This window comes from Amblyraja radiata, chromosome 25 (assembly GCF_010909765.2).
Source record: "Amblyraja radiata isolate CabotCenter1 chromosome 25, sAmbRad1.1.pri, whole genome shotgun sequence".
NCBI lineage: Eukaryota > Metazoa > Chordata > Chondrichthyes > Rajiformes > Rajidae > Amblyraja > Amblyraja radiata.
Window position 1 is genome coordinate 22620786 of NC_045980.1, and position 27939 is coordinate 22648724.

Sequence of the window (27939 nt, forward strand, 5' to 3'; positions counted from 1 at the left end):
CTCCCCAGACTCAGCTATCCAGCCAAAGGTTTCTCCATCCATTGCATGGACAGAACGTAGGCATCGGGGAAAGAGACAGGCAGTGGCGTCTGCTTCACGGTCAACTCTTCGTGGTGCTCAGACGTGGCAGTCCTGTCCAAGTCCTGGTGTCTGCACCTGGCGGTGAAGTGCCGCCCATTCTACCTTCCGAGGGAATTCCCCTTATCATCCTACCCCAGACGTCCACCAAGCACTGGAGGAGCTGCTTACCATGGTCAACAAACACCAGCTGGCATAGCCTGAAAGGCTTCACCATCATAGCCGGGGACTTCACTAAAGCCAGCCTGAAGAAATCACCCAATAACTGCCACCAACCTGCTTCCTGCAGCACTAGAGGATTAAACACCCTCGACCACTGCTCTACAACCATCAAGGCTGCCTATCGCTCCATCCCTCGCCCTCACTTTGGGTAATTCGACCACTTAGTTGTGCTTCTTCCGGCATGTAGAAAGAACACACCTTCATTGGTGAGGGCTGCACAAAGCTGGTCAGGGGAGGCAGAAGAATGACTACGAGACTGCTTGGAGTTGGTAGACTGGACATTGTTCAAGGACTCAGCAACATACCTGAATTAATACTCCACTGTTGTTACAGACTTCATAAGAAAATGTGTGGACCAGTGTGTTCCTACGAAAACCAACTGAGTGTTTCCCAGTCCTAAGCCTTGGATGAACCATTCTTCTGAGGATCAAATTCTGGGCATTTGGTGAAGCAGAGGTACACAAAAAGTCCAGGTATGACCTTGATAAGGCAATCAAAAATGCTAAATTGAAATTCCGCTCTAATCTGGAGAATGAGGTGGATGTTCGGCAACTGGCAGGACTTGAATGCCATCACTCCCTATAAGGTGAAATTGCGGCAGCTCAAGCGACAGCAAAGTATCACTCCCAGATGAGCTCAATGCGTTCTATGCATGCTTTCCAGCCAGCTTCATCAGAGACCCACACTACACTGGCCACACACTCATTTCACTCCTACAATTGGGAAGAATCAAAAGAGCCTGAAAGTCTAAAATTGACCCTCAATAAAGATCTGGAGGAGCTGCATGCCTTGGTCAACAAACACCAGTTGGATAAATGTGAGGTTATCCACTTTGGTGGCAAGAACAGGAAGACAGATTATTATCTGAATGGTGTCAGATTAAGAGAAGGGGAAATGCAACTAGACCTGAGTGTGCTTGTACATCAGTCACTGAAAATAAGCATGCAGGTACAGCAGGTAGTGAAGAATGTTAGCCTTCGTTGCAAGAGGATTTGAGTTTAGGAGCAAGGAGGTCCTACTGCAGTTGTACAGGGCCCTGATGAGACCGCACCTGGAGTATTGTGCGCAATTTTAGTCTCCTATTGCTATTGAGAGAGTGCAGCGTAGGTTCACCAGGATAATTCCCGGGACTGACTATGATGAAAGAATGGGTCGACTGGGTTTATATTTGCTGGAATTTAGAAGGATGTGAGGGATCTTATAGAAACATATAACATCCTTAGAGGATTGGACAGGGTAGACGCAGGAAAAATGTTCCCGATGTTGGGGAAGTCCAGACCCAGGGGTCAGTTTAAGAATAAGGGGTAAGCCATTTAGGAGATTAAGAGAAACGTTTTCACCCAGAGAGTTGTAAATCTGTGGAATTCTCTGCCGTAGAGGGCAGTGGAGGCCAATTCACTGGATGTTTTCAAGATAATTAGATTTAGCTCTTAGGGCTAAGGGAATCAAGGAATGGGGAAAAAGCCAGAACGGGGTACTGATTTTGGATGATTCCTTAATCAGTAAAGTGACTCCCTTTCCTCTTTTGATCTCACCTCTATCTTGGATATGCATATCTGGAACATTTAGGTATTTGTCCCTTAGGGCGGGTTTCTGTAATGGCTGCGTCATCTTAGTCCTGTAACTTTCCATGCCTTGATTCATCCGCTTTAACCGTCAGACCTCGAGCATTGAAATAACTATGATTATTTCAAGATTGTGCATTGGTGGCTGAAGGGTGAGCTGATAAATGTAAATAAAATTATGAGAGGCATAGAAAGGGTAGAAACTAACTCTCAGGGTGGAAAGGTGAAGTATTAGAGGGTATAGTTTTAAAGATCAGAGGGAAAGTTTAAAGATGTGCGGGCTATGTTTTTTACGCTGAGTGGTGGGTGCCTGGAACCAGATGCCGAGGGTGGTGATGGAATCAGATAGGATATTGGTGTTTAAGAGGTTTTTAGATGGATATACTGGGAATTGGGGGAATAAGGACAATGTGGAGGCAGAAATTTGTTTAACGTAGCATCATGTTCGGCAACCTGAGCGCCCTGGAGACCTTCCGACGTCTCAGCGATACGGGGCGGCGGGTCTGCGGCCATTATTCCCGCTGGAGAAACGGTTATTCAGCTTCCGTGCCGCGTGGCAGTGTGTTTGGGTAGTAGGTATGGTTTTGCTTGAGGTACACAAAAATGCTGGAGAAACTCAGCGGGTGCAGCAGCATCTATGGAGCGAAGGAAATAGGCAACGTTTCGGGCCGAAACCCTTCTTCAGACTGATGGGTGGCGGAGAGAAGGAAGGAAAAAGGAGGATGAGGAGGGCTGAGGGATGGGAGGAGACAGCAAGGGCTAACAAAATTGGGAGAATTCAATGTTCATGCCCGCAGGATGCAGACTCCCCAAGCGTGAAGCTGAGGAGAAGCACAGTCTGTGTCCAGCTACGAGCCGCCAATTCCCGAAGGAGAAGCCTCGAGTCGCTCGGCCAAAGGCGGCAGACGACGCCACATGCACCCGGCACATGCGCATCGCGGTGGCAAGCCAGGATACACGCATGCGCATCGCGGTGTCAGGCCCGGCGGGCGCGCATGCGCGGGGAAGCAGCGAGGCCCTCGCTGTCAGAAGCGCGCCGTAGTTTCCACTGCGGGGTGACGTTGGCGGAGCGGCGGCGGTGGCGGCAGTGGATGCGGGGCGGCGCTGGCCGCCGCTCGGCTCCTTCCTCACTCACCGGCCCAACAGGTAACCGAGGCGGCGCGCGGTCCGATAAGAACGAAAGGCCCAGGAGTGCCGCGAGGAGACAAAACGGAAAGGGGGTGGGGTTACAGAGAAAAAGAGACGGCTGTAGAGCTATGAAAGGGCATTGGGGGGAGAGTGGTGGACATGGGGAGAGTGGGTTAGGGGGTAGAGAGGGTTAGGGGAGAGGTACATGCATGCATAGGAAAGGTTTAGAGGGATATGGCCAAACACAAGCAAGTGGGTCAGATGACAACTTGGTCGGCATGGACTAGTTGGTCTGAAAGGCATTTTCCCTGCTTTAAACTTTTGTGACTGCTTTTGAAAATATGCTATCCGCGTAATATTCACAGTCTGAAGAAGGGTCTCGACCCGAAACGTCACCCATTCCTTCTCTCAAGAGATGCTGCCTGACCCACTGAGTTACTCCAGAGTTTTGTGTCTATCCACTACATAATGTGTCTATCCACTACATCCACTTCTCTAGCCCCAATATGCAACACTCCCACTGGTCAAACTGAAGGCCCCTCCTGCAGACATTACATTCCAAACAATAAGGAGGGTCCTGGAATTCCCAGATGAGCAATTCTGTGATATTTTTTAATTTAGAAAGACCCCTTAATCTGTTCTTCGCTATTTACGGAGCTGAAAGAAGGGGAAATGCTCACCAATAAGTTCCTGACTAGTACTGATGTCACACTGAACAACTTTTGAGAAGATCCCACAAAACACCACCATAAAAACTCTCGTTGACCACAGCCCATATTCAAGAAGCATTGTAGGAAAACAATTTCAGTGATTCTCTCTGCCCTTTTTATCAACTCAATAAGCTGTTGCCCAGTCAGCTAAAATTAATTGACTTTATTTGATAATATCACAATTATAAAGGGGGTACAACAGGATATATTCAAATTTGAAAGATAAAACGCTGATTAACCTGTAAATTAGAAACTTAATAATAAAATAGACGAAATTAGTGACTTTATCTAACATAGACAAAGTGCTGGAGAAACCTCTTTGATTTTCCAGCATCTGCAGTTCCTTCTTAAACACTTTATCTAACATGATTTTTTTGGTGGAGGCCAGATCATTAGATATATTTTAAGTACATTTCATTTCATGTTTCATTTCTCTGGTTGTGTTTTATGACTGTTGGCAGACCAATTTCCCTCCTGGGATCAATAAAGTTCTATCATAGAAACATAGAAACATAGAAATTAGGTGCAGGAGTAGGCCATTCGGCCCTTCGAGCCTGCACCGTATCGTATCGTAAGGATAAATATTTTGACAGATCAATGGAGTTCAGGATAATGGGCACCGAGAAGAGTTGAGAAGAAAGGTTGGCTCCGATCATATTAATTGGGGAGCAGGCTTGAGGGATCTAATGGCCTACTCCTGCTCCTATTTTCTTTTGATCGTGAGTTGTTGGTGAAGTTTAACAATATTGACATTTTATTGCTTCAAGCTACATGAAGAATTTGAAATTAACTTATCATGAGTAGATTTCAACTGTCAAATGTTCCTAATTTGTCCACTTCTGTTACTGTACAGGTGCATTTTATTTTCCAGATTTTGTTGTAAATGCATAACAAACTGCAGGCACAGCATGAAGAAGGCAAGCAGGTCCGCTTCTGCGGCATCCAAAGTCCAGGGCACTTGTAAAATGCAGACTGTTGAGAAAGTTAAATCTGACAACTGTTCTTCACTGAATACAGTCACAAAGACCTCGAAAACGGCCGGGGCAACAGCAGCATTGACGAAGGTAACTTGTTTACTACACTTTGGTTGTAGAAAAACTTGTCTGTTGACATTGCAATTTAGTGGATTGCAAAATAATTGCTGTACCTATTTATTCCTCGTTCATTCTCTGTTATTCTTCTGTTTTTTCCCCATTTAGGGCTGCATCTCTGCAAGCTGAGACTTAACACTTAAAATAGAATGATATGAACTTAAATGACTGTTATAAACATTTCTTCCTCGGGTTTTCAATGCTGGTGTACACGAGCACATAGGTAATAAAATGGGCCAAATTTTAATTAGGGACAGGAGCAGTTACTGTTTCTAGTGCATCCTCTCCTCTTTATCCAGCCCAGTCTGCAAGAGGCTGCAAGCAATAGCCCAGTCACACGTACTGCCTAGGTGAGATTGCAAGCAAATGGTCCAGACATACAGTGCCCTCCGTAATGTTTGGACAAAGACCCATCATTTATTTATTTGCCTCTGTACTCCACAATTTGAGATTTGTAATAGAAAAAATCACATGTGGTTAAAGTGCACATTGTCAGATTTTATTAAAGGGTATTTTATTACATTTTGGTTTCGCCATGTAGAAATTACAGCTGTGTTCATATATAGTCCCCCCATTTCAGGGCACCCTAGTGTTTGGGACACATGGCTTCTCAGGTGTCGTAATTGCTCAGGTGTGTTTAATTGCCTCCTTAATGCAGGTTTAAGAGAGCTATCACCACCTTGTCTTTTCTCCAGTGTTTCCATCAGCTTTGGTAACGTTTATTGCTGTTTATCAACATGAGGACCAAAGTTGTGCCAATGAAAGTCAAAGAAGTCATTATGAGACTGTGAAACAAGAATAAAACTGTTAGAGACATCAGCCAAATCTTAGGCTTACCAAAATCAACTGTTTGGAACATCATTAAGAAGAAAGAGAGCACTGGTGAGCTTACTAATCGCAAATGGGACTGGCAGGCTAAGGAAGACCTCCACAGCTGATGACAGAATATCTCTCTCTATAATAAAGAAAAATCCCCAAACACCTGTCCAACAGATCAAAAACACTCCTCAGGAGTCAGGTGCGGATTTGTCAATGACCGCTGTACACAGAAGACTTCATGAACAGAAATACAGAGGCTATACTGCCAGATGCAAGCCACTGGTTAGTCGCAAAAATAGGATGGCCAGGTTACAATTTGCCAAGAAGTACTTAAAAGAGCAACCACAGTTCTGGAAAAAAAGGTCTTGTGGACAGATGAGATGAAGATTAACTTATATCAGAGTGATGGCAAGAGCAAAGTATGGAGGAGAGAAGGAACTGCCCAAGATTCAAAGCATACCACCTCATCTGTGAAACACGGTGGTGAGGGTGTTATAGCCTGGGCATGTACGGCTGTTGAAAGTACTGGCTCACTTATCTTCATTGATAATACAACTGTTAACGGTAGTAGCATAATGAATTCTGAAGTGTATAGACACATCCTATCTGCTCAAGTTCAAACAAATGCCTCAAAACTCATTGGCCGGCGGTTCATTCCACAGCAAGACAATGATTCCAAACATACTGCTAAAGCAACAAAGGTGTTTATCAAAGCTAAAAAAATGTAAATTCTTGAGTGGCCAAGTCAATCACCTGATCTGAACCCAATTGAGAATACCTTTTGTATGCTGAAGAGAAAACTGAAGGGGACTAGCACCCAAAACAAGCATAAGCTAAAGATGGCTGCAATACAGGCCTGGCAGAGCATCACCAGCGAAGACATCCAGCAACTGGTGATGTCCATGAATCGCAGACTTCAAGCAGTCATTGCATGCAAAGGATATGCAACAAAATAGTAAAAATAACTACTTTCATTTACATGACATTGCCGTGTCCCAAACATTATGGTGCCCTGAAATGGGAGGACAATGCATAAACACTGCTGTAATTTCCACATGGTGAAACCAAAATGTTTATAAATAGCCTTTATTAAAATCTGACAATGTGCACTTTAACCATGGGATTTTTTTCTATTACATATCTCAAATTGTGGAGTACATAGGCAAATAAATAAATGACGGGTCTTTGTCCCAAACATTATGGAGGGCACTGTATTTGGACCTTTCCTGCTCGTGGCCAGAATAAGTGAATTTGCCTCCCAATTTTGAACAGTCATAGAGTTATATAGTATGGAGACGGAACACCCTGAATCAACTCATCCATGACCTTCATCAGTCAGTATCGTGGAAAGAAAATAGACAAAATGCTGGAATAATTCCTGTGGCCCCACACAGAGTTGACCGCATTGATTCCTGAGCAGTCACATTCTTTCTCTAGTTACTCTGTTTTCCTTTATGTACTTGTATCTATATTCTCATGATTTTATACACTTCTATTAGATCATCCATCAGCCTCCTGTGCTGCAAGGAGTAATATCCTAGCCTGTCCAAGCTCTCACTATAGCTCAGCTCCTCAAGTCCTGGCGACATCATTTAAAATCATATCTATATTATTTTCAGCCTAATTACATCCTTCCATTAGCAGGATGATTAAAAATGAGACAGCCACTGATACTGAATAGTATTGTCTACATTATAGCATTCAGACACGCATTGAATTGTATAGTCAAGCAGAAGAGGGAGTTTGAAAATGTGTTTGGGGACAGGAGAAAGGAACTGAGGGAACAGAACCATGTCACATTGACCTTGTTTTACTCATTTTTTGTTGATGGTGAACTGCATTATTAAACCACGGCAATCTTTCCAATGAAGGTGCATACATTCTCTGCGCTTGATACTTTAAGTACTTTTTCCAAAGTGATCAACACGGAGGAATACCGATTCATCAATTGAGGGATGATGGTAGGCACTAATCAGGAGGAGGTTTTCCTTATCCAGATTGAACTCATTGGGATTAATTGGGTCCAGAGTCAACGTTGAGGTCTTCTAGGGACACTCCCTTCCATAAGTGTTATCACTGTGCTTTTACTGGAACAAGGATATACACGGGAATTGTGATAGAGGAGACTGGCACATTGTAACATGATTCTATGAGGATGACTGCAGCGTGCTGTTGACCAGTTGCGAGACAGCTTTCCAATTTTAATACCAGTTCAAATGTTTGGAAGGAGGATTTTGCAAGGTCGACTTTGCCATGACAGAATTTGATGCCAGGATTATTTTATTGGATTCAAAGGTATCAAAGGTATTTTATTAGTCACATTCACATACACCCAGGTGTAGTGAAGTGTAATGCTTTTTGCCATTTTGCAGCACACAAAAAAAAGAATACAGACATAACACCAATAAGAGTCTTAAACACAAAGAACATCCCCCCACAATGGCTCCCACCATGAGGGAAGGCACGAAGTCCAGTCCCCAACCCCAGTTCACCCATAGTCGGGCCCATTGAGGCCTCCACAGTTGCCTCTACGGAGGCCCGATGTTCCAGGCCGTTCTCGCCGGGTGATGTTGCTCCGGCGTCGGGAGAGTCCTCCCAGTGGCCTGGGATATTCTTCCTATGTGGTACAATTTTGTAGTTTAATGAACCTCTTCAAAGAATTTTTGTATTGACTACATTGGTAGGTCTGAAGTCACATGTACCAGAACTGTATAAAGACATCAGATTTAATATCAAGGGTTTTTAGTGAGCCAGACAGCTTTTTATGATTTTAATTATTTTTGGTCCTCTTCACCATTGGCCAGTTTCTTTGTTTTATCTAGGTTATTAACTGAATTCATATCCCACGTCTGCTGCAGTGGGATTTAGATTAGGGCCTTGTCATTGTATGCTCTGGACTATTAGTCTATTAATTTAACTGGTGCAGCACCAGCAAGTGTTTTGCATTTTCTTTTCACCTTGTGCTTGTTCTATGTTAGGTTCTATTTCAGTCTTCATAACTAGCTTGAAGTGAATGTTACATTAAATACCTACTGCTTGTACTATGCTGTTGAAATTGGAACAGTGTTAAGTCACAAAGTTGTTGCAGCTTATCTGCTGACTGATTGTTGGTGACTGCGTGACTAGAAAATTAACCGCACTTCTGCATTTCCTGACTGTTTCTGCTAACAGCGAGTGAACAGAGCTATAGCTTAGTGGTTGATTGCATGTGGCTTTGGTATTATGATTTAACTATAGGCTCAGTGGGTTTATGAAAATTATAAAATCAAATAGTTCTGTGCTCTTTTCATTTTTAAATGAAAAAAATGCTGGCTCTGTTTGTAAAAGATTGCGGGTTATGCAAGTATTACCATGCAAGCATAACCATGTGATCAAATGTAATATGCAATAGAATAATTTATGAACTTCAGGAAAAGCATGTCGATGCAACAAATCATCATTGTAAGGATGAATTCTAATATTGGAAGGATCTAATCACTATTAAACTTGTGAAAATGTTATTGCTTAGTGACTTGTAATAAATACATTTCTATTTGTTGTCAGTTTAGTTTATATCATGTATGGATGCCTCTACCACAGGTGGATTGGATGTGGTCCATTGTGCTAGTTCATTACCTTCCAAAGGGCAAGTCTTGTAGCACTGTCCAGCAATTAACCAACTTGATTGATTATTGCAACTTGCAATCATTGAAGTACTTTTAAAGTATTGTTGGAAATATGACATTTAAATTCTGCCTAGTAAAATTCAGGAAATGAAAAATATTAGTTAAAAGATGAGAAAATTACCCAGCCATTTCGATTAATGCCAGGGAATCATTCACATCCGCTTGAGAGAACGGACTAATCTGTGAACAAGGAGCCTAAAATTTTAATGCACCTGCTTCGCGCTGCATTTGATTAATGGGCCAAGTTTGCCTCCCCAGTGTATCCTTATTGTGTGTACAGAATGGGAATGCATTTGATTGCATTATTCTGTATTAGTTTGCAATTTACCATTGTGATATCCCAAGGACGTCCTATTTTCCAGTGCTGCTTTTGGATTTATTCAGCAGTAGCATTTTCTGCCCGTGCATTGCTGACTGTCCAACTCATCATGTTCACTGGTTCGGCACTCCCAGCTTCCAGGTTGGTAAACACAAGCAATGTGTCTGCACTGGGTTAAACTCAGCACATGGGCATCTATTCCTATACCACAAGAAACAGGCCCTTCAGCTCACATTGTCCTTGCCAACCAAATTGGCATACTGCGCTCGTCCCATTTGCCTGCATTTGGCCCTTAGCCCTGCAAGCTCCTTCTATCCATATATCTGTTTAAATGTTTTTTAAAGGTTCGACGAATGGAAAGGATTGTCAGGCAGCATAAACCTTTATTTAAGGTTTCATTTAAAAAAAAATGTCCTTGAAAGTGGTGTCTTAGGTAAATGGGGTGGTTAAGAAAGCTTTCTGCGCATTGGCCTTCAACAGTCAGAGTATTGATTGTAGAAGTTGGGATGTTATGTTACAGTTGTACAAGACATTGGTGACCCATTGATTAAATTAAAATTGGTATTTAAACATTAATGTAAAAATGGCAGCGTTCAAAAAGTGCAAGTTCTGCACAGATGGCGCCCAAAGTCGAGATAGAACCCGGGTCTGTGCAGCTCTGAGACTGCGGCACTAACAGCAGCACCACTCTGCTGCCCACTTTTTTAAACTTTATAATGGGTACAGCATTGTTAGGATAGACACAAAATGCTGGAGTAACTCAGTGGATCAGGCAGTAACTCTGGAGAATAGGAATAAATAATGTCTTGGGTTGGAACACTTCTTCAGACTGAAAGATCGAGTTTGGGGGGTGGGGGGGGGGGGGGTGCGAAATCATAGTTTATACCTTTGGGTTGCAAGCTGCCCAAGTGAAATATGAGGTTCTGTTCCTCCAATTAGCTTGTGGCCTTACTTTGACAGAGGAGGCCCAGGACTGAAAGGTCAGAATAGGAAGGGGAGTTAAAATGTTTGGCAACCGGGAGATCACATATTCCAAGGCGGACAACACATAAGTGTTCAGCGAAACGATCGGCAAGTCTACACTAGGTCTCGTCAATATAGAGGAGCCCACATTAGCATCAATGGATACTGTAGATGAAGTTGGAGGAGGTACAAGTAAAGTTCTGCCTCGCCTGAAAGGACTGTCGGGGGTCCCTGGATGAAGTTGAGGGAGGAGGTATAGGGACAGGTGTTGCATCTTCTGCGGTTGCAGGGGAAGTACCTGGGGAGGGGAGGGGATGGTTTGGGTGGGAAGGGATGAGTGAATCAGGTAGTTGCGGAGGGAACGGTCTCGGTGGAAAGTAGAAAAGGGTGGAGATGGGAAGATATGACTAGTGGTGGGATCTTGTTGGAGGTGACAAATATGTTGGGGATGATGTGTTATATGCGACGGCCGATGGGGTGAAAGATGAGGACCAGGGGCCTTCTGTCTGTTACCACTCTGCAGAGGGGAATTAAGGGATACTGGGGAACCACATGTGAGGGCCTCATCTATGATCGAGGCGGGGACATACTGAATCTTCTCACTTTTCTGAGGAAGTAGAGGTGTTGATGAGGTTTTCTTTGCGATTGTGTCAATGTGCTGGGCATATACAGATGACCAGAGGTTTTCTCTGCACCCTTTCCAGCTTAATGGTATCTTTGCTGTAGCAGGGTGACCAAAACTGAACACAATATTCTAAGTGCAGCCTCACCAACGTCTTGTATTGTTGTAAAATAATCTTCCGATGTCTAGAAAGAATGCATTGCCATCTGGTGACAATAATTGCTCATTACAAAAACTTTTTTATATTTAAAAGTGGTTTTACTGGTCTTCAGTTAAATGGGGCAGATATTAAATGTGAAGCTAATAACTCTATAACAGTCAAGACAAGTATATTAGATTCTGCAAGTAATAATAATAATAATAATACATTTTATTTATGGGCGCCTTTCAAGAGTCTCAAGGACACCTTACAAAAATTTAGCAGGTAGAGGAAAAACATGTAAGGGGAATGAAATAAATAGTAGAGACATGACTAGTACACAAAGTAAAGACAGAATTCAATACAAAACACAATATGAGGCAATTAATGCACAGATGAAAAGGGAGGGGGACGTGGGGCTAAGGATAGGCAGAGGTGAAGAGATGGGTCTTGAGGCGGGACTGGAAGATGGTGAGGGACACAGCATTGCAGATCAGTTGGGGGAGGGAGTTCCAGAGCCTGGGAGCTGCCCTGGAGAAGGCTCTGTCCCCAAAACTGCGGAGGTTGGACTTGTGGATGGAGAGGAGACCGGCTGATGTGGATCTAAGGGACCATGAGGGTTGGTAGGGGGAGAGGAGGTCAGTGAGATATGGGGGGGCCAGATGGTGGAGGGCTTTGTAGGTGAGGATCAGGATTTTGTAGTTGATCCGGTGGGAGATGGGAAGCCAGTGAAGTTGTTTGAGGACTGGAGTGATGTGATGCCAGGATTTGGTGGGTAATGAGTCGGGCCATTACTGATGAGTCTGTTCAGTTTAATGAAATGACCAATGGTACTTTGTCACATGTACCTAGATATAGTGAAATTCTTTATTTGCATAGAATGCATTAAGTACATCAGCTAGGGCACTTTATCACCAGCGATGTAGCCTAACTTAACTTTGCAGCCAATGATGGTATTCAGGCCATGCCCCATTCTACGGGTGTCCGAATGATTATACTGGGACTCAATTTTTGCTGGTATTATCTCTTGGTATTTTTTTTATGGAGATCATAGCAAGCTTTCTTGTACCCTTCAGGATCGTTTGACTTGTATACAGTGGACTTGGCCTTCACCTGGGGTGGAGAGAGAGGGGGGACTTCTGTCTGCCATGTCCCCTTCACTCAATCGTCTTTGTTTTCTTGCTCCACTTTTTCATTTTGCAATATTTTTCACTTTCCTGCCATTTCTCTTTCTCTACCCCTACTGTGCTCTCTCTCTCTCTCTTTCTCTCTCTCTCTCTCTCGCTCTCGCTCTCGCTCTCGCTCTCTCTCTCTCACTCTCTTTTCCTCTTCCTGGTTTGCTGCCTCATCTTTTCTTTATATGGCATCTCTCTTCCTTCCGTCATCTCTGCTTGTCTTTCCTTATCCTCTCCGTTCTTTTCAGTTACTCTACTTGTCTTCTCCCTCGTTGGCATTGTTCGCCATCATCAATGATATAGAAGAGTCAGCCAGAGGCCAATAACCACGAATTATTAGTCAACTGAGTGACTAAAAATGGAAATAGTGGATGGAAATGAATGAAAAGAACAGTATTGAGTTAGGCTTTATTTAACAATAACAGCCAAATAATCCTGTTGCTTTCCATCTTAGTTGAATAATATTACAGGTGGTTTGAAATTTGCTTTTGCCCAAAACTGTGGTAGATTATATCGCAACTCAACGTGCATTATTTTATGAGACTGTTGTAATTGGACATGCTGGTACATTACCATATTTTGAGAGTTAATCTGGAGCAATTTGGAATAATGTTTTTTTTAATTTCCTGTAACAGTTTGTGATTTCTCCTTGTACAATAGGCCAAGAGCAGAAGCAATGATGATCTGTTGACCGGCGGGCCTGGTGGATTGACCAACACGACCAAAGCTAAGAAGGGTGTCTGCCTCCCGTCATCTGCAGGGATGGGCTCTGCATCAACTGTATCAAGCAGCAACGCTGATAGCAAAGTAAAGAACACTGCAGGTTTGTCCCTGCTCATGTACATTTCTCATAGAACAGTACAATGTTTACAGCACAAGAGAAGATTCATCATGACCACGCTGGCTCTCCACAAGACAAGTTCACGAGTTCCATTGTTTGGTTATTTCTCCATTGCTCTGTAAATTTTTCCTCAATGTTTATTTATTCAGTTCCTCTTGTAGGCTTCCATCACATCCGCAGGCAATGTATTAAAGATTCCAGTAACATGCTACTAAGAACGTTTTTACTCATGTTCCTTTCAACTCTCTTCCCCTTTGTATTATAGCTGCGATCTCTGGTCTCTGACTCATCCACCAGGGGTACAGGCCACTCAGCTTTGGGATATGTTTCCTGCACCCAATCTGTCCAGTCCCATCAGAATCTTGTGTTTCATTGAGATTCCTGACAGTGATGACACAAGTACATTGGGTGGTAAAGAAGACATGAGGCAGGCTGGCCTTCGTCAGTTGGGACATTAAATATAAAAGGTGGCAAGTTGTACACCCGTAGACGTACAGGTTTGTAGGTTAATTGGCTTGGTATAAGTGTAAATTGTCCCTATTATGTGCAGGGTAATGTTAATGTGCGGGGATCGCTGGTGGATGGGCCGAAGGGCCTGCTTCCTCGCTGTACCTCTAAAACTAAAACTTAAGTTGCCACAAACGGGATAATTTTCCCTTAATAGAATGTGGGTATTGTTGGTAAGGCCAACTTGTATTGCCTAGCCTTGAGAAAATATTGAACAACTGTAGTTTTTCTAGTGAAAAGTGCTCCCACAAAGTCATTGATATCTCAAAACAGTCATTGGGTTTATCATTCTAACATTTATGGAGCATAACCTGTTATGTTCAATAGAGTTTATAAATCAATGTTTCCCTGTCATTTTTCTGCGCTCACACTCTCTCCACTTGGGATTAACGTGCATCCCGGAAACTAAACCAGTGAATCTACACTATTAGGACTCCAAAACAGCAAAATACTCAAAATCTCATCTCATCAAGTTCCTGTACAAACTCAGGAAGATTTAATATTGAACTACACTCCAAAGACATGCAGGTTTGTAGGTTAATTGGCCTGGTATAAATGTAAATTGTCCCTAGTGTGGTTATGATAGTGTTAATGTGCGGAGATCGCTGGTTGGCACGGACCCGGTGGGCGGAAGGGCCTATTTCCGCGCTGCATCTCTAAATTAAACTAAAACAATTAACCCTTTACAGTTATTACCAATTGGTTATTCTATTTGCATGTTTACTTTCTCTACCTCACAAATCAAGATTTCTTATTCTGTACAACAGTATCACACTGGTGACTTCAATTTAGAATTGTTTTCACAATCTCTCGTGATGAAATTATAGCTAAGTAGTGAACAATATTAATGTCTGACATGTAACTTTTCAGATGTTAGCTGTGGACGATTAAGAGTTCTGTTTATTTTTGTCATCAGGTTCGAGTGCAACTTCCAAAAGGAATCCAGCTCCAGGAAATAAAGAGATCAATTGTAGTAGAGATAAAACTCGTGAGCGGTCACGACAGAGCACAATTAAAAAAATGGCATCTTCCAGCCAGGGAGGTAACGATGTTATTAAACGCACACATGGTCGTATGGCAGCAGAATCTGAGACTCGAATGAGTAAATCCAAGTCAGATGGCCAGATCAGTGATAAAGTTGCTCTCGAAGCAAAGGTAAAAGATCTTCTTGCTTTAGCTAAAAATAAGGACATGGAGATTCTGCACCTGAGAAACGAACTGAGAGATATGCGTGTTCAACTGGGACTGAGCAATGATTTGCTCGAGGGTGAGGAAAAGCCTGAGACAAAAGAGGGTGCTGTACCCCATCAGTCCAGAGATACTGAATCAAATCTGCTCCAGTTGGAAGAGCAGAACAGTACATTCCGGGATGAGCTGAACCAGATGAAAAGTGAGAACCGAATGCTAAAAGATCGACTCAATGCTCTTGGTTTCTCTTTGGAGCAAAAGATAGACAATGCAGAGAAGCTATTTGGCTTTCAGCCCTCAAGTCCTGAGGTAGTTGCTGGCAGCCAAAGTGATGGCGGCACATTAACTTCCTCAGTAGAGGGATCAGCAATTGGTTCTATGGAAGATCTCCTGAGTCAGGATGAGAACACTTTAACTGACAACCGCAGCAATTCTCTTGACAATCTGGACAGTGAATCTAGTGAGGTCTACCAGCCCCTAACCTCTAGTGATGATGCATTAGATGCTCCCTCGTCGTCTTCTGAATCTGAGGGCGCACCAATCAGAGAGCGGTCAAGGAAGGGTAGTAGTGGGAACGTGAGTGAAGTCTCAGTGGCCTGTTTAACAGAGCGTATTCACCAGATGGAAGAGAATCAACACAGCACAGCGGAGGAGCTCCAGGCCACCCTTCAGGAACTTGCAGACCTCCAACAGATTTCACAGGAGCTGAATTCTGAAAATGAGAGGTTCGGGGAGGAAAAACTCATTCTGATGGACTCCTTATGCCAGCAAAGTGATAAACTGGAACATTTCAGCAGGCAGAATGAGTATTTCCTTTCTTTGCTGGATGAGCACCATATTTCTTACGTTCTAGACGAAGATGTAAAAAGTGGCCGCTACATGGAACTCGAGCAGCGTTACATGGATCTAGCTGAAAATGCACGTTTTGAACGTGAGCAGCTCCTTGGAGTACAGCAGCATTTAAGCAACACTCTAAAAATGGCAGAACAAGACAACAAAGATGCACAGGAATTGATAGGTGCTCTGAAAGAACGAAACCACCAAATGGAACGGATCATGGATTCCGAGCAAAAGGCCAAAACAGCGCTTGCTGGTGCATTGGAAGAATACAAAGTAACTGTTGCAAATGATCAGATTGAGCTGAACAGGTTCAAGGCAATGTTAGAACACGAGAAACAGAAAGTTGCCGAATTGTATGCTTTTCACAATGCAAGTGACAAGTCAGATTTACAGGAACTGTTGGAGGCTACACGACTGGACAAAGAGAAAATTGAGGCCTTGTATAACAACCTCCAGGAGGAACTGGCCCATACTCGTAACGATGCTAATCGACTACAGGATACATTAGCTAAGGTATAATGGTTTAAAGTTGTCCACAAGGATCACTTCTAAGGAAAACAACAGGGCTTGTCTAAATCTTTTCTACTTACGTGAAATATGTCCATGGGCACCAAGTGTTTAAATTCATGTCTGTAGACTTGTTAGTGCTTATATTTGGGTTGACGCTAATTTTTTTTTTTTATCAGTTAGCCGTCTGTATAAACAATTCCTATTTGAAATGCTTCCTGATGTTTGAGTTGTGCATTACTCCCAGCTAAGGCAAATTTCACTTCATAACTCAAAACATTTAGACATTTCTCCTCTCTAACGCATCCATAGCTCTCCTATGTCCGGAATTGCAGCCCAGTTACAGTTTATATTTCTATCTCACGTTTTCTGTTCTTGTGTTCTGTGATAATGGAAAGAATCCAACTTCTACTTAATATTCCTTCCACACCATTTCTTTCCAACCCAACTGCTGAAAAACCCACGAATGTCTGCATAAGAGAATTAGAGAGCAGAAAGAGTCATCATAGATGTCCTAAGATTGCTGCTAGTTAGCGCAGAGGCTGGACTTCAGCCTCTGCTCCTGCCCAGTTGTGGGGGATGTGTTGGTTTTTAAATCAAAGATTACTTTTATAGCCAGAGACAAACGTCCTTGGAAGCAGAGCTTAATGCTTGTTTAATGTCAATAGATTAAGCAACAGGATTAAGCCTTTCAATCTTCCCTATAGTGCTTTTTAAAAATGATCCCACTTATAGTCATACAGTGTGGAAACAGGCCCTTCGGCCCAATTTGCCCTCACCAACCAACATGCCCCTTCTACACTAGTCCCGCCAGCCTGCGTGGGATATGGCCCATATGACTCTAAACTTGTCTGATCCATGTACCTGTCTAAATGTTTCTTAAACATTGCGATAGTACCTGTCTCAACAATCTACCCCCGCGGTTCGTTCTATACACCTACCACCCTTTGTGTGAAAATGTTACCCCTCAGGTTCCTATTAAATCTCCCCCCCCCACCCCAACTCCCCACACACCTTCAACCTTGTTCCTCTGGTGCTCGATTTCCCTGCTCTGAACAAAAGACTCTGTCTACCCGATCTATTCCTCCCATGATCTTGTACACCTCTATAAGATCACCCCTCATCCTCCTGCGCTCCAGGGAATAGATGCCCAGCCTGCTCAACCTTTTCCCTATAGCTCAGGCCCTAGAGCCCAGGCAACATCCTTGTAAATCTTCTCTGCACCGTTTCCAGCTTAACAACATCTTTCCCATAACATGGTGCCCAGAACTGAACACCAACATCTTGTATAACTGTAACATGACCGCCCATGACTTTCCTGGTACTTTGTCGTAACTCTGCAGATTTTCTTTTCCTTTCAAATATTTGTGCAAATATTTCTCAGAATCGTTATTGAATCAGCTTGCCTACACTTTCAGAAAATGCATCAGATATTCCTGAAAACATCTTCTGTCATTTAACCCTCTCTCTTTAATCTGTGATCGTATACCTGCTCCTGTAAACAGATTCTTCTTTGCTCCATCGCTGTGTTAAAATGGTTTTTGGTCTCAGAAAATCAATTCCGGTTACCCTCCAAAATCAATGAAATTTATGTTCACTACAACAGTCCCAAGAACCCTGCCATTCACTGTAAAGGTCCTGCCCTGGTTTGATATCTTGTAATGTGACGCCTCGCACTAATTAGCATTAAACTCCATAAACCAGTCCTCAGCCCACTTCCCCACCTGATCAAGATCCTGTTGTAATTTTTGATAACCGTTTTCGCGATCAACGATACCACCCATTATAGTGTCAGTAACAAACTTACTAATCATGCCTTACACATTCTCATCCAAATGGGTGATATAAACCACAAACAGCAATGAGCCCAGCACCAATCCCTGAGGCACACCACTAGACATAGGCCTCCAGTTCACAAAACAACTTTCCACCATCCCCATCTGCTTTCTCCCATGAGGCCAATTTTCTATCCTGTCTGCTAGAAGTCCCTGGATCCCTTGCGATCCAACCTTCCAGCGCAGTCCACCACTCAATCAGGTTTGTCAGGCAAGGTCTCCCACATACAAAACCATGCTGACTATCCCTAATCATCTAGCCCCTGTTTATCCAAATGCATACGTATCTCATCCCTCAGAATGCTCTCCAGTAACTAGGCTCACTGATCTATAGTTTCCAGGCTTTTTCTTGCAGCCTGGCACCTCATCTGTGTCTATTGGTGATTCGTATAGCTTTTAGACAATAGGTGCAAGAGTAGGCCAGGAGCCTGCACCGACATTCACTGTGATCGTGGCTGATCATCCACAATCAGTACCCCGTTCCTGCCTTCCCCCATAAAAGAGCTCTATCTAACTCTCTCTTGAAAGCATACAGAGAATCGACCTCCACTGCCATCTGAGGCAGAGAATTCCACAGATTCACAACACTCTGGGTGAATTTTATTTTCCTCATCTCCGTTCGAAATAGCCTAACCCTTATTCTTAAACCTTATTCTTATTCTTCTTTGTGATCGCAGCATTGTGCTAGACCCAGAATAGATCTTCAGAGTTATACACTCGCAGGAACTTACATAGTACAGTACAGAACAGCTACAGGCCCCTTAGCCAATATGTCCTTGCCGAACATGTTAAACTCATCTTGTCTGCATGCATGTGATCCATATCCCTCCGTTCGCTGCACATTATTTTTGTAATGGTGGTAATATCAAAGAGGAGAAGGCATAGCTTTAAGGTGGGAGGGGCAAAATCATCAGACATTTTCTCCGATTCCTGCCTTCACTAGCATGTTATCCACAGATTACTACTTTTGAGGGCTTGTTAATCTTTGACCTAACTGCCTATGTTCACTCTGCAGGACTTCACCCCTTTCCCTACTTTTGTCCTTTGTGCCAACATGCATAAAGACTTCTGGGTGCTTCCCCTCCCACTTGGGTATGTTCTGCAGTTGCTCCGAGATACCCAGGACCCTGGCACCAGGGAGACCATCTTTGAGTCTCGTCTGCATAGAGCAGAACAGGCTGTTTGGCCCACAAAGTACAACCAAACATGATGCCAAGATAAACTGATCTCATCTGCCTGCACATTATCTATGTCCTTCCATTCTCTGAATATCCATGTGTTGATCTTAAATCCTCTTAAATACCACTATTGTATCTGCCTCCACCACCATCCCTAGAGCATGTTTCCACCACCCACCACCTTCTTTGTAAAAATACTTGCCCTGAAGATCTCCCTTAAACTTTCACCTTAAAGCTATGCCCTCTAGTCCTTAACATTTCCATCCTGGGAAAAAGCTTCTGGCCGTCTACCCTGACTATGCTGTTCATAATTTTATATACTTGTGTGAGGTCTCCCTTCACCCTCCAGTGTTCCAGAGAAAACAATCTAAGTCCAAAATTTCCTTAAAGCTAATATTCATTTGCTGTGATTTATTCCTGTGAGGTGTCGTTGATAGTTTCTAAACTGTTATTTTAGGTTGAAGATGAATACAGAATCTTCCAGGAAGTAGCCAAAAAACAGATAGATGAACTTAGCCTGACTGTTGAAAAACAGCGATCAGACCTGGAAGAAAAGGAAACTGAGGTAAATGACATGAAGGAGACCATTTTTGAACTTGAAGACGAAGTGGAACAGCATCGGACAGTCAAACTCCATGACAACCTCATAATTTCAGACTTGGAAAGTAAGTACAGTAAAATCTAATAATCGCAACAAAACTCCATACTATTTGTTTATTCAAAGGTTGACAAATCCCCTCTATTTTACTATATTTGCTCTCTCTTGAATTCAAGCTGTTTCTTTGATTGCTCAATCTCCCTTTTTGTCTCTCCCCCACATACAATCCGGCTCCCCACTCTCTGTCTCCACCCTCTCCCCCGCCCCCCCCCATCTCTCTCCTCCCCCCCCACCCCATCTCTCTCCCTCCCTCTCCCATTTGCTGGTTATTGCAGATGTGCGCATGAACATAATGTGTGCTCTGAGACGTGACTGCCAAGTATTCTGGAGATTCGTGAGCACGCTGTGTGAGCTGCGGAGAGAATTATGAACATTGGGACTTATCTTTGGACATAACAATTTTTCCGGTGATTTCTGAGAATTCTCAATGATTTGTGAACACAGTGCTTGAGGTCTTGGGCTTTATGGACTGACTATAAATCTGGGATGCTGTTGCTAAATGATGGAACAATTGGAAATTTCATAAATTGATACTTACTGTGAATCTTCCTCTCCACAGACTCGGTGAAAAAGCTTCACGACATGAAGTATGACATGGATAGGGAGACCAAAATACTTAACAGGAGACTCAGGGTAACTTTCTTTTTAATGCATTTTGAATTGCTTTCTTTCAAAATGAAGATTGTATTATAATTCTTATACCAAACCCGTTTGCTAGAAACTTGATTGCTGTTACTTCCAGCTTTCATCCCCCCCCCCCCCCCCCCCCCTCAGTGAAACATAATGGAGTTATACAGCATGGAAACAGGATGTTCAACCCATCATCAGGGCCCTAGTGAGACTACACCTGGAGTATTGTGTGCAGTTTTGATCTCCAAACTTGAGGAAGGACATTCTTGCTATTGAGGGAGTGCAGCTTAGGTGCACGAGGTTAATTCCCGGGATGGCGGGACTGTCATATGTACAGAGACCAAGCGTACACTCAGGGATCGTTGGCCGAACACTTGCGCTCAGTCCACCAAGGCCTACCGGATCACCTAGTTGCTAACCACTGTAATTCCCATTCCCCTACTGACCTTTATGTCCTGGACCTCCTCCATTGCCAGAGTGAGGCCACACACAAACTGGAGGAACAGTACCTCATATTCCGCTTGGGTAGCCTGCAGCCCAACGGTATGAACATTGAATTCTCCAATGTTAGGTAACCTACAAAAACTCCCCTTCCTTCTCCCCCGCATCCCATATTTCCTCCCCCCCTTACTACCCCCCTCTTACTACCCCCCTCTTACTACCCCCTCTTACTACCCCCCTCTTACTACCCCCCCTCTTACTACCCCCCCTCTTACTACCCCCCTCTTATTACCCACCCTCTTACTACCCCCCTCTTACTACCCCCCTCTTATTACCCACCCTCTTACTACCCCCCCTCTTACTACCCCCCCCTACTACCCCCCCCCTTACTACCCCCCCCGTACTACACCCCCCCCCGTACTACCCCCCCCCCGTACTAACCCCCCCCCCCGTACTACCCCCCCATACTACCCCCCCCGTACTACCACCCCCCCCTACTACCCCCCCCGTACTACCCCCCCCCTTACTAACCCCCCCGTACTACCACCCCCCCGTACTACCCCCCCCCCCCCGTACTACCCCCCCCCGTACTACCCCCCCCCGTACTACCCCCCCCCCCCTTACTACCCCCCCCCCCGTACTGCCCCCCCCCCGTACTGCCCCCCCTTACTGCCCCCTCCCCGTACTGCCACCCCCCCTACTACACCCCCCCGACTACACCCCCCCGACTACACCCCCCTTACTACACCCCCCCTTACTACATCCCCCCTTACTACATCCCCCCTTACTACATCCCCCCTTACTACATCCCCCCTTACTACATCCCCCCTTACTACATCCCCCCTTACTACATCCCCCCTTACTACATCCCCCCTTACTACATCCCCCCTTACTACCTCGCCCTCACTACATCCTCCCCTTACTACCCCCCCCCCTTGCTTTCCCTCCCTTACTGTAAGTGAGAACAAAGTAAAATTGTATTTATATTTTATAATCAGCGTGTATTGGGATGTATATAATAGACTGGTTGTTCCTATGTATGTTTGTATATGATTGATAGACTGTTTCTTCAGTGTAAACCAGCATCTGCAGTTCCTACTTACGCATGTTCACTCAACCCACTCTTCAGTTCACATCTCAAATATTTGTGTTATTTGGGGTGATGAGATCATCCTGCTATTATGAAAAGAGATGAATGTAGCACTTGGTTTTAGTTAAAATAGATTTTTTTCAAACAGGAGGAGTCAGCAGAGTGGAGGCAGTTTCAAGCCGACCTCCAGACTGCTGTTGTCATCGCTAATGACATTAAATCTGAAGCACAAGAAGAGATTAGTGACCTAAGGCGCAGACTGCACGAGTCAATCGAAAGGAGTGAGAAGCTCACCAAAGAACTAGAGGAAGTGAAGGCACGCAAGTACGTGGGATGTTGTGATGTGATTTGGTACGTTGTACATTAGCTGGAACTGCATCCAAGTCTTGGTGATTGCAGTGTGTTATTGTGTGTAATTGAATATTTATATTGATACATGATTCTTGTGAAAGGATTATTGGAGAGCCAAAGAGAAAGCAGTATAAAGTGTGAAGCATTAGGGGGGGGGGGATGATCTTGATATTGAATGTAGCAACCAAAGTAGGGACACTTGAAATGGTTTTGAAAAATCTGGGAGATGAACATTTGGGAAAAATAATAATTGAAGTGTAATATAAATTTTGAGAAGAATATTTGGTGCAGCACAGTGGTGCACCTAGTAAAAGAGCTACCTCACAGCTCCAGCAACCCAGGTTTGATCCTGATTTATAGTACTGTGTGTGCGCAGTTTGACGATGTTCCTGTGACTGCATTGGTCTCTCTGAGTACTCCAGTTTTCTCCCTCATCATCATAATGGATGGGTGATTGCATTAATTGGCCACTATAAATTGCCCCTGATATGCAGATAAAAGGGTTGAATCTGGGGAAGAGTTGATGGAAATGTAGGGGGAATAACATGGACGAAGGTAGGATTAGAGCAAAACCAGTTATTTGATGTTTGATGTTATTTGTTGTGGACTCGATGGATAAAAGAGTCTTTTTCTGTGCTGTATACTTTTATGACTCTATAAGCTTATTTACTAACATGGTAGGTGTGAAAGTATGTCTATATTTTCAGAAGCCCCTTAAAGTGGGGAGAGATGTCAAGGCAGCATTTGACATGGTGTGCCATCAGAGAGCCTAGTCAATAGGAATTACTGGAAAAACTCCACAGGTTATATAGCTCCTGAAGCCCATTCATCTAAGCTGTTCCTCAGGGTACTGTTCTAGGACAACTATTTAGCTGCCTCATCAGTGATCTTCCCTCTAATATAAGGAGTAAAGTGGGGATGTTAACTAATTACAGCTCTCTACAACTTTTTTGATAATGGCATAGTCTTTACCTGCACGCAGGGAAACATAGTCATATTTATTGGGTGGTATGTGGTAGGTAACATTCATTACCACCCAGGTTTAGAATTAGGTTGAAGATGGACACAAGATGCTGGAGTAACTCTGCGGGACAGGCAGCATTACTGGATAGAAGGAATGGGTGCCGTTTCGGGTCGAGACCCGTCTACAACTGAGTCAGGGGAGAGGGAGATACAGAGATAAGGAAGTGTAAGGTGTGATAAGGAGACACGGGATGTAGATCAAGAAAAATGTAGAATAGATCATTTGTAGCTTGGAGAAGGTAACAACAAAGCAAACAGATAAAATGTAGATGAGGACAGTCAGACTACTCTGAGAACTGGGAAGGGGGAGTGATAGAGAGAGGGAGGGAAGGCAAGGGTTACTTGAAGTTAGAGAAGTCAATGTTCATACCACTGGAGTGTAAGCTGCCCAAGTGAAATATGAGGTGTTGTTCCTCCAATTTGCGCTGGGCCTCACTCTGACATTGGAGGAGGCCCAGGACAGAGAGGTCAGTGTGGGAATGGGAGGGAGAGTTAAAGTGTTTAACAACCAGGAGATCATGTAAGTTTAGGTGGACTGAGCAGAAGTGTTCAGCAAAACGATCGGCGAGCCTGTGCTTGGTCTCACCGATATATAGGAGTCCACACCTGGAACAGCAGATACCGTAGATGATGGAGGAGGTACAAGTGAACCTCTACCTCATCTGAAAATACTGTTGGGGTCCTTGGAAGGAGTCGAGGGGGGAGGTATCGGGACATGTGTTGCATCTCCTGCGGTTGCAGGTGAAAGAACCTGGGGAGGGGATGGTATGGGTGGGTAGGGATGAGTTAACCAGGGAGTTGCGGAGGGAACAGTCTCTGCGGAAAGTGGAATGGGGTGGAGATGGGAAGGTGTGGCTAGTGGTGGGATCCTGTGCTGTATGTGATGGCTGATGGGGTGGAAGGTGAGGACAAGGGGGAGTCTGTCCCTGTTGCAACTAGGGGGAGCAAGAGCGGAGCTGCGGGATATCGAGGAGACCCTAGTGAAGGGCCTATCTATGATGGAAGAGGGGAAGCCCCGTTCCCTAAAGAATTAGGTTTAATCCTGGTTTAATCTATTATTAATGTCCATTATTTTAATTTCTATAATTACTAATATTAACAACCATTAATTATCATCATAATCATACTTTATTAGCCAAGTATGTTTTGCAGCATACGAGGAATTTGATTTGCCATACATTCATACATTCATACCAATAAAAAGCCACAGAATACATTTAACATAAACATCCACCACAGTGACTCCTCCACATTCCTCACTGTGATGGAAGGTGAAAAAATAAGTAAAATCTCTTCCCTTTGTCCTCCCGCGGTCGGGGACCTCGAGCCTTCCATTGTCGAGAAGATCTTAGCTCCCTCATCAAACATATTATTAATGGTTTATTATTGTCACATGCACTGTGACATGTCACATGTGATGTACAGTCACGTGCACATTCACTGTATATGTGACGTATATTGAAAAGCTTTCATTTGCATGCTATCCAATCAAATCAGACAATACTATACATGAATACAATCAAGACAAACACAAGCAAAAATGTGCAAAGCAGGAACAGAGGAGTGGGACTTTTAAACGTCAACACACTTATCAAGGGCAGACTTACTTTTGCAGCTGGAAGCAGTTAGCATCCCAATCGATGTATAAACAGGATGATGAATACCGTGGAGTAGCCTGCGGAGATCAGCCATGAGTTGAAATGCGAAGGTTTGGCACGAGAGAGGCTGCTTTGTGGAGGGTAATTGTGAGGCTCGAGAGGCTGCTTTGTGGAGAGTAAGGGTAAGGTTTTAGCTCGAGAGGTTGCTTTGTGAAGGGTACTGGAGATGGCAGCTACGGCAGTGGTATGCTCCTCCTGCACGATGTGGGAAGTCAGAGAGATTTCTGGTGTCCCTGAGCACTGCTGTCCAATTTTAATTTTAATGTTCTTATAGTACCTGTCTCAACCACCTCATCTGGCAGCTCATTCCATATACCCACCACCCTCTGCGTGAAAAGGTTGCTCATCAGGTTCCTATTATATCTTTCCCCTCTCACCTTAAACTTATGTCCTCTGGTTCTTGATTCTCCTACTTTGGGTAAAAGACGGCGCATTTTTCCAATCTATTCCTCTCATGATCGTAAACCTCTATAAGATCACCCTTTAGCATCCTGCACTCCAAGGAATTAAGTCCTAGTCTGTTCGACGTCTCCCTAGAGCTCAGTTCCTCTAGTCCTCGGAACATTCTCGTAAATCTTCCCTGCGCTCTTTCCAGCTTAGTGACATCCTTCCTTTCAACTCCAACGATTCTTACCAACCAATTCGTTCAATCCAATCGGATGCATCAGAGCTCGGTTTGCCAACAGTTCTGTCCAAGACTGCATGAAATTGCAGTGGGTTGTGTATGTAGCCCAGTCCATCCAACAAACCAACCTCACTCTCCCCCCCCACCCCCTCCCCTTCATGCAGCTTTGGAAGTGCAGCCAATGTAATTTAGGACTATTTTCACCCCAGTCATTTTCTCTTCACCCATTTCCAGTCAGGCAGAAGATACAAAAGCTGAAATGCATGTATCACCAGACTCAGGACACCTTTTCCTCCTTGTTATCAGACTACTGAACCGTGTTCCCATAAGCTAGGGTGCAGTCCAACTCTTTCAACCTATCTCATTGCAGACCTTGCTCTATTTTTATCTGCTCTTTTGCTAACTGTAACACTTTTAATGTGTAACAAACACTATAATCTGTACTATGGTGTTTTTTTCTTTGTACTACCTGTTGTACATGTGCACAGCTTGATTGTACTCATGTACAGTATGATTTGACTGGATGGCATGTAAACAAAGCTTTTCATTGTATCCTAATGCATGTGACAATAATAAACCAATCCCAATAATAAGAAAAAGATCTTTAAAAGTGGCAAAAATCGTCACATGGACCAAATCAACCCATGTCTGCATGGGGTAATCTGGCAGATAGATTTAATACAGACAATAATTGAGGATATTATGGGTCAGAAGAAACATTTCAGGAAAGATCAACTGATTAGTTTCTTAGTGTGGAGGATATCCATTATATCATTTTATTCATGGGTAACCGAATTGAAGGAATTAGCATTCAACAATATTTACAATGACTGAGAATCAATTCTAGAATGTGGTATCTTGCGCTGAGCAACAGCAAATGAAAAATCAGTCCGGAAGTGGGCAAAGAATTTCAATGGATGGATGAAACATTTAAGTATTCAAGGACATTATACATTGGATTATGAAACCAACAAACCTTGATTCTATGTTCTGAATGTTGATATATTGGCTGAGTGCCAGAAATTTAAATTTGCGGAAATTGATTTTGTTCAAGTGTCAAAGTGCTTTATAACTGTTTTGAAAAGAATTAACAAAGTTCAAACTGAGGAATTGATCTCTGATTCAAAAGAACAAGATAACATAGTATTCGTATATTTTAAATGTGAGGCATTTAGGACATGGTAACAGTTATGTAGATTCAAGGGATTCTGAGATCGTGCTGTGATAAATGCAGTGTACATTAGTTCAAGATTCTGGAGAGAGTTAGAAAAGGTGAAAAAGTTGAAGGTGGGATTTGGTTATAATAAAAGCTTTATGAAATGTGATTGCTTCTTCCCAATGAAGTTTTAGGATTTATAAAAATTATTATCTGATTGAATTTAATAGAGTTTGTTGTAAAATGTCTGTTTGATGAGCTGAAAGATGTTTTGTATACTGAACGGCATCATTAAATGTAATCTTCAGGCAAGATGAAGAGCGGGGGCGTATGTACAATTACATGAATGCTGTAGAGCGAGATCTTGCTGCTTTAAGACAAGGAATGGGTCTGAGTCGCAGATCATCTACTTCCTCTGAACCCTCCCCAACTGTCAAAACACTAATTAAATCCTTCGACAGTGCTTCCCAAGGTAGGAATTTTCTACTTGTACTTAAATGTAGAACACGCAGCACAGGAACAGGCCCTGTCATTAAATAAATCTGTTTGCCTGTATGTGATTCATATTCCTCCTTTCCCTGCATATCCATGAGCCGATCTAAAAACTTCTTAAATGTTATTATCATATCTGCTTCCATCGCCATCCTTGGCAACGGGTAGCAGGCACCCACCACTCTCTGTGTTTTTAATAAAATTGCTCCCGGGATCATTCTCGTAAACCTCTTCTGGACTGTCTCCAATGCCACCATATTCTTCCGCAGATATGGGGCCCAAAACTGCTCACAATATTCGAAATGTGGACTGACCAGTGTCTCTCAAAATGAATGCTAACATTGTATTTGCCTTCCTTACTGCTGATTTAACCAGCAAATTAACCTTTAGGGAATCCTCTCTGATTTCTGAAACTTTTTTCCA

The 27939-nt window shown here is 43.5% G+C and overlaps 1 protein-coding gene across 4 annotated transcripts in view; it reads left to right on the forward strand.

Moving 5' to 3' along the window:
• The first annotated feature begins 2857 nt into the window (after positions 1 to 2857).
• Positions 2858 to 27939, forward strand: part of specc1l (sperm antigen with calponin homology and coiled-coil domains 1 like) — a 60194-nt gene continuing 35112 nt past the window's right edge. For 2 of the 4 annotated variants that reach the window (XM_033043415.1, XM_033043416.1), the window contains exons 1-8: positions 2858 to 3011; positions 4575 to 4767; positions 13157 to 13319; positions 14761 to 16385; positions 19850 to 20057; positions 20610 to 20683; positions 22360 to 22562; positions 27333 to 27496. In XM_033043415.1, coding sequence (XP_032899306.1) covers positions 4612 to 4767; positions 13157 to 13319; positions 14761 to 16385; positions 19850 to 20057; positions 20610 to 20683; positions 22360 to 22562; positions 27333 to 27496 — 2593 coding nt within the window. In that variant the 5' untranslated portion in view covers positions 2858 to 3011; positions 4575 to 4611. The remainder of the gene's footprint in view (positions 3012 to 4574; positions 4768 to 13156; positions 13320 to 14760; positions 16386 to 19849; positions 20058 to 20609; positions 20684 to 22359; positions 22563 to 27332; positions 27497 to 27939) is intronic. The other 2 variants (XM_033043417.1, XM_033043418.1) reach the window with 1 other exon arrangement.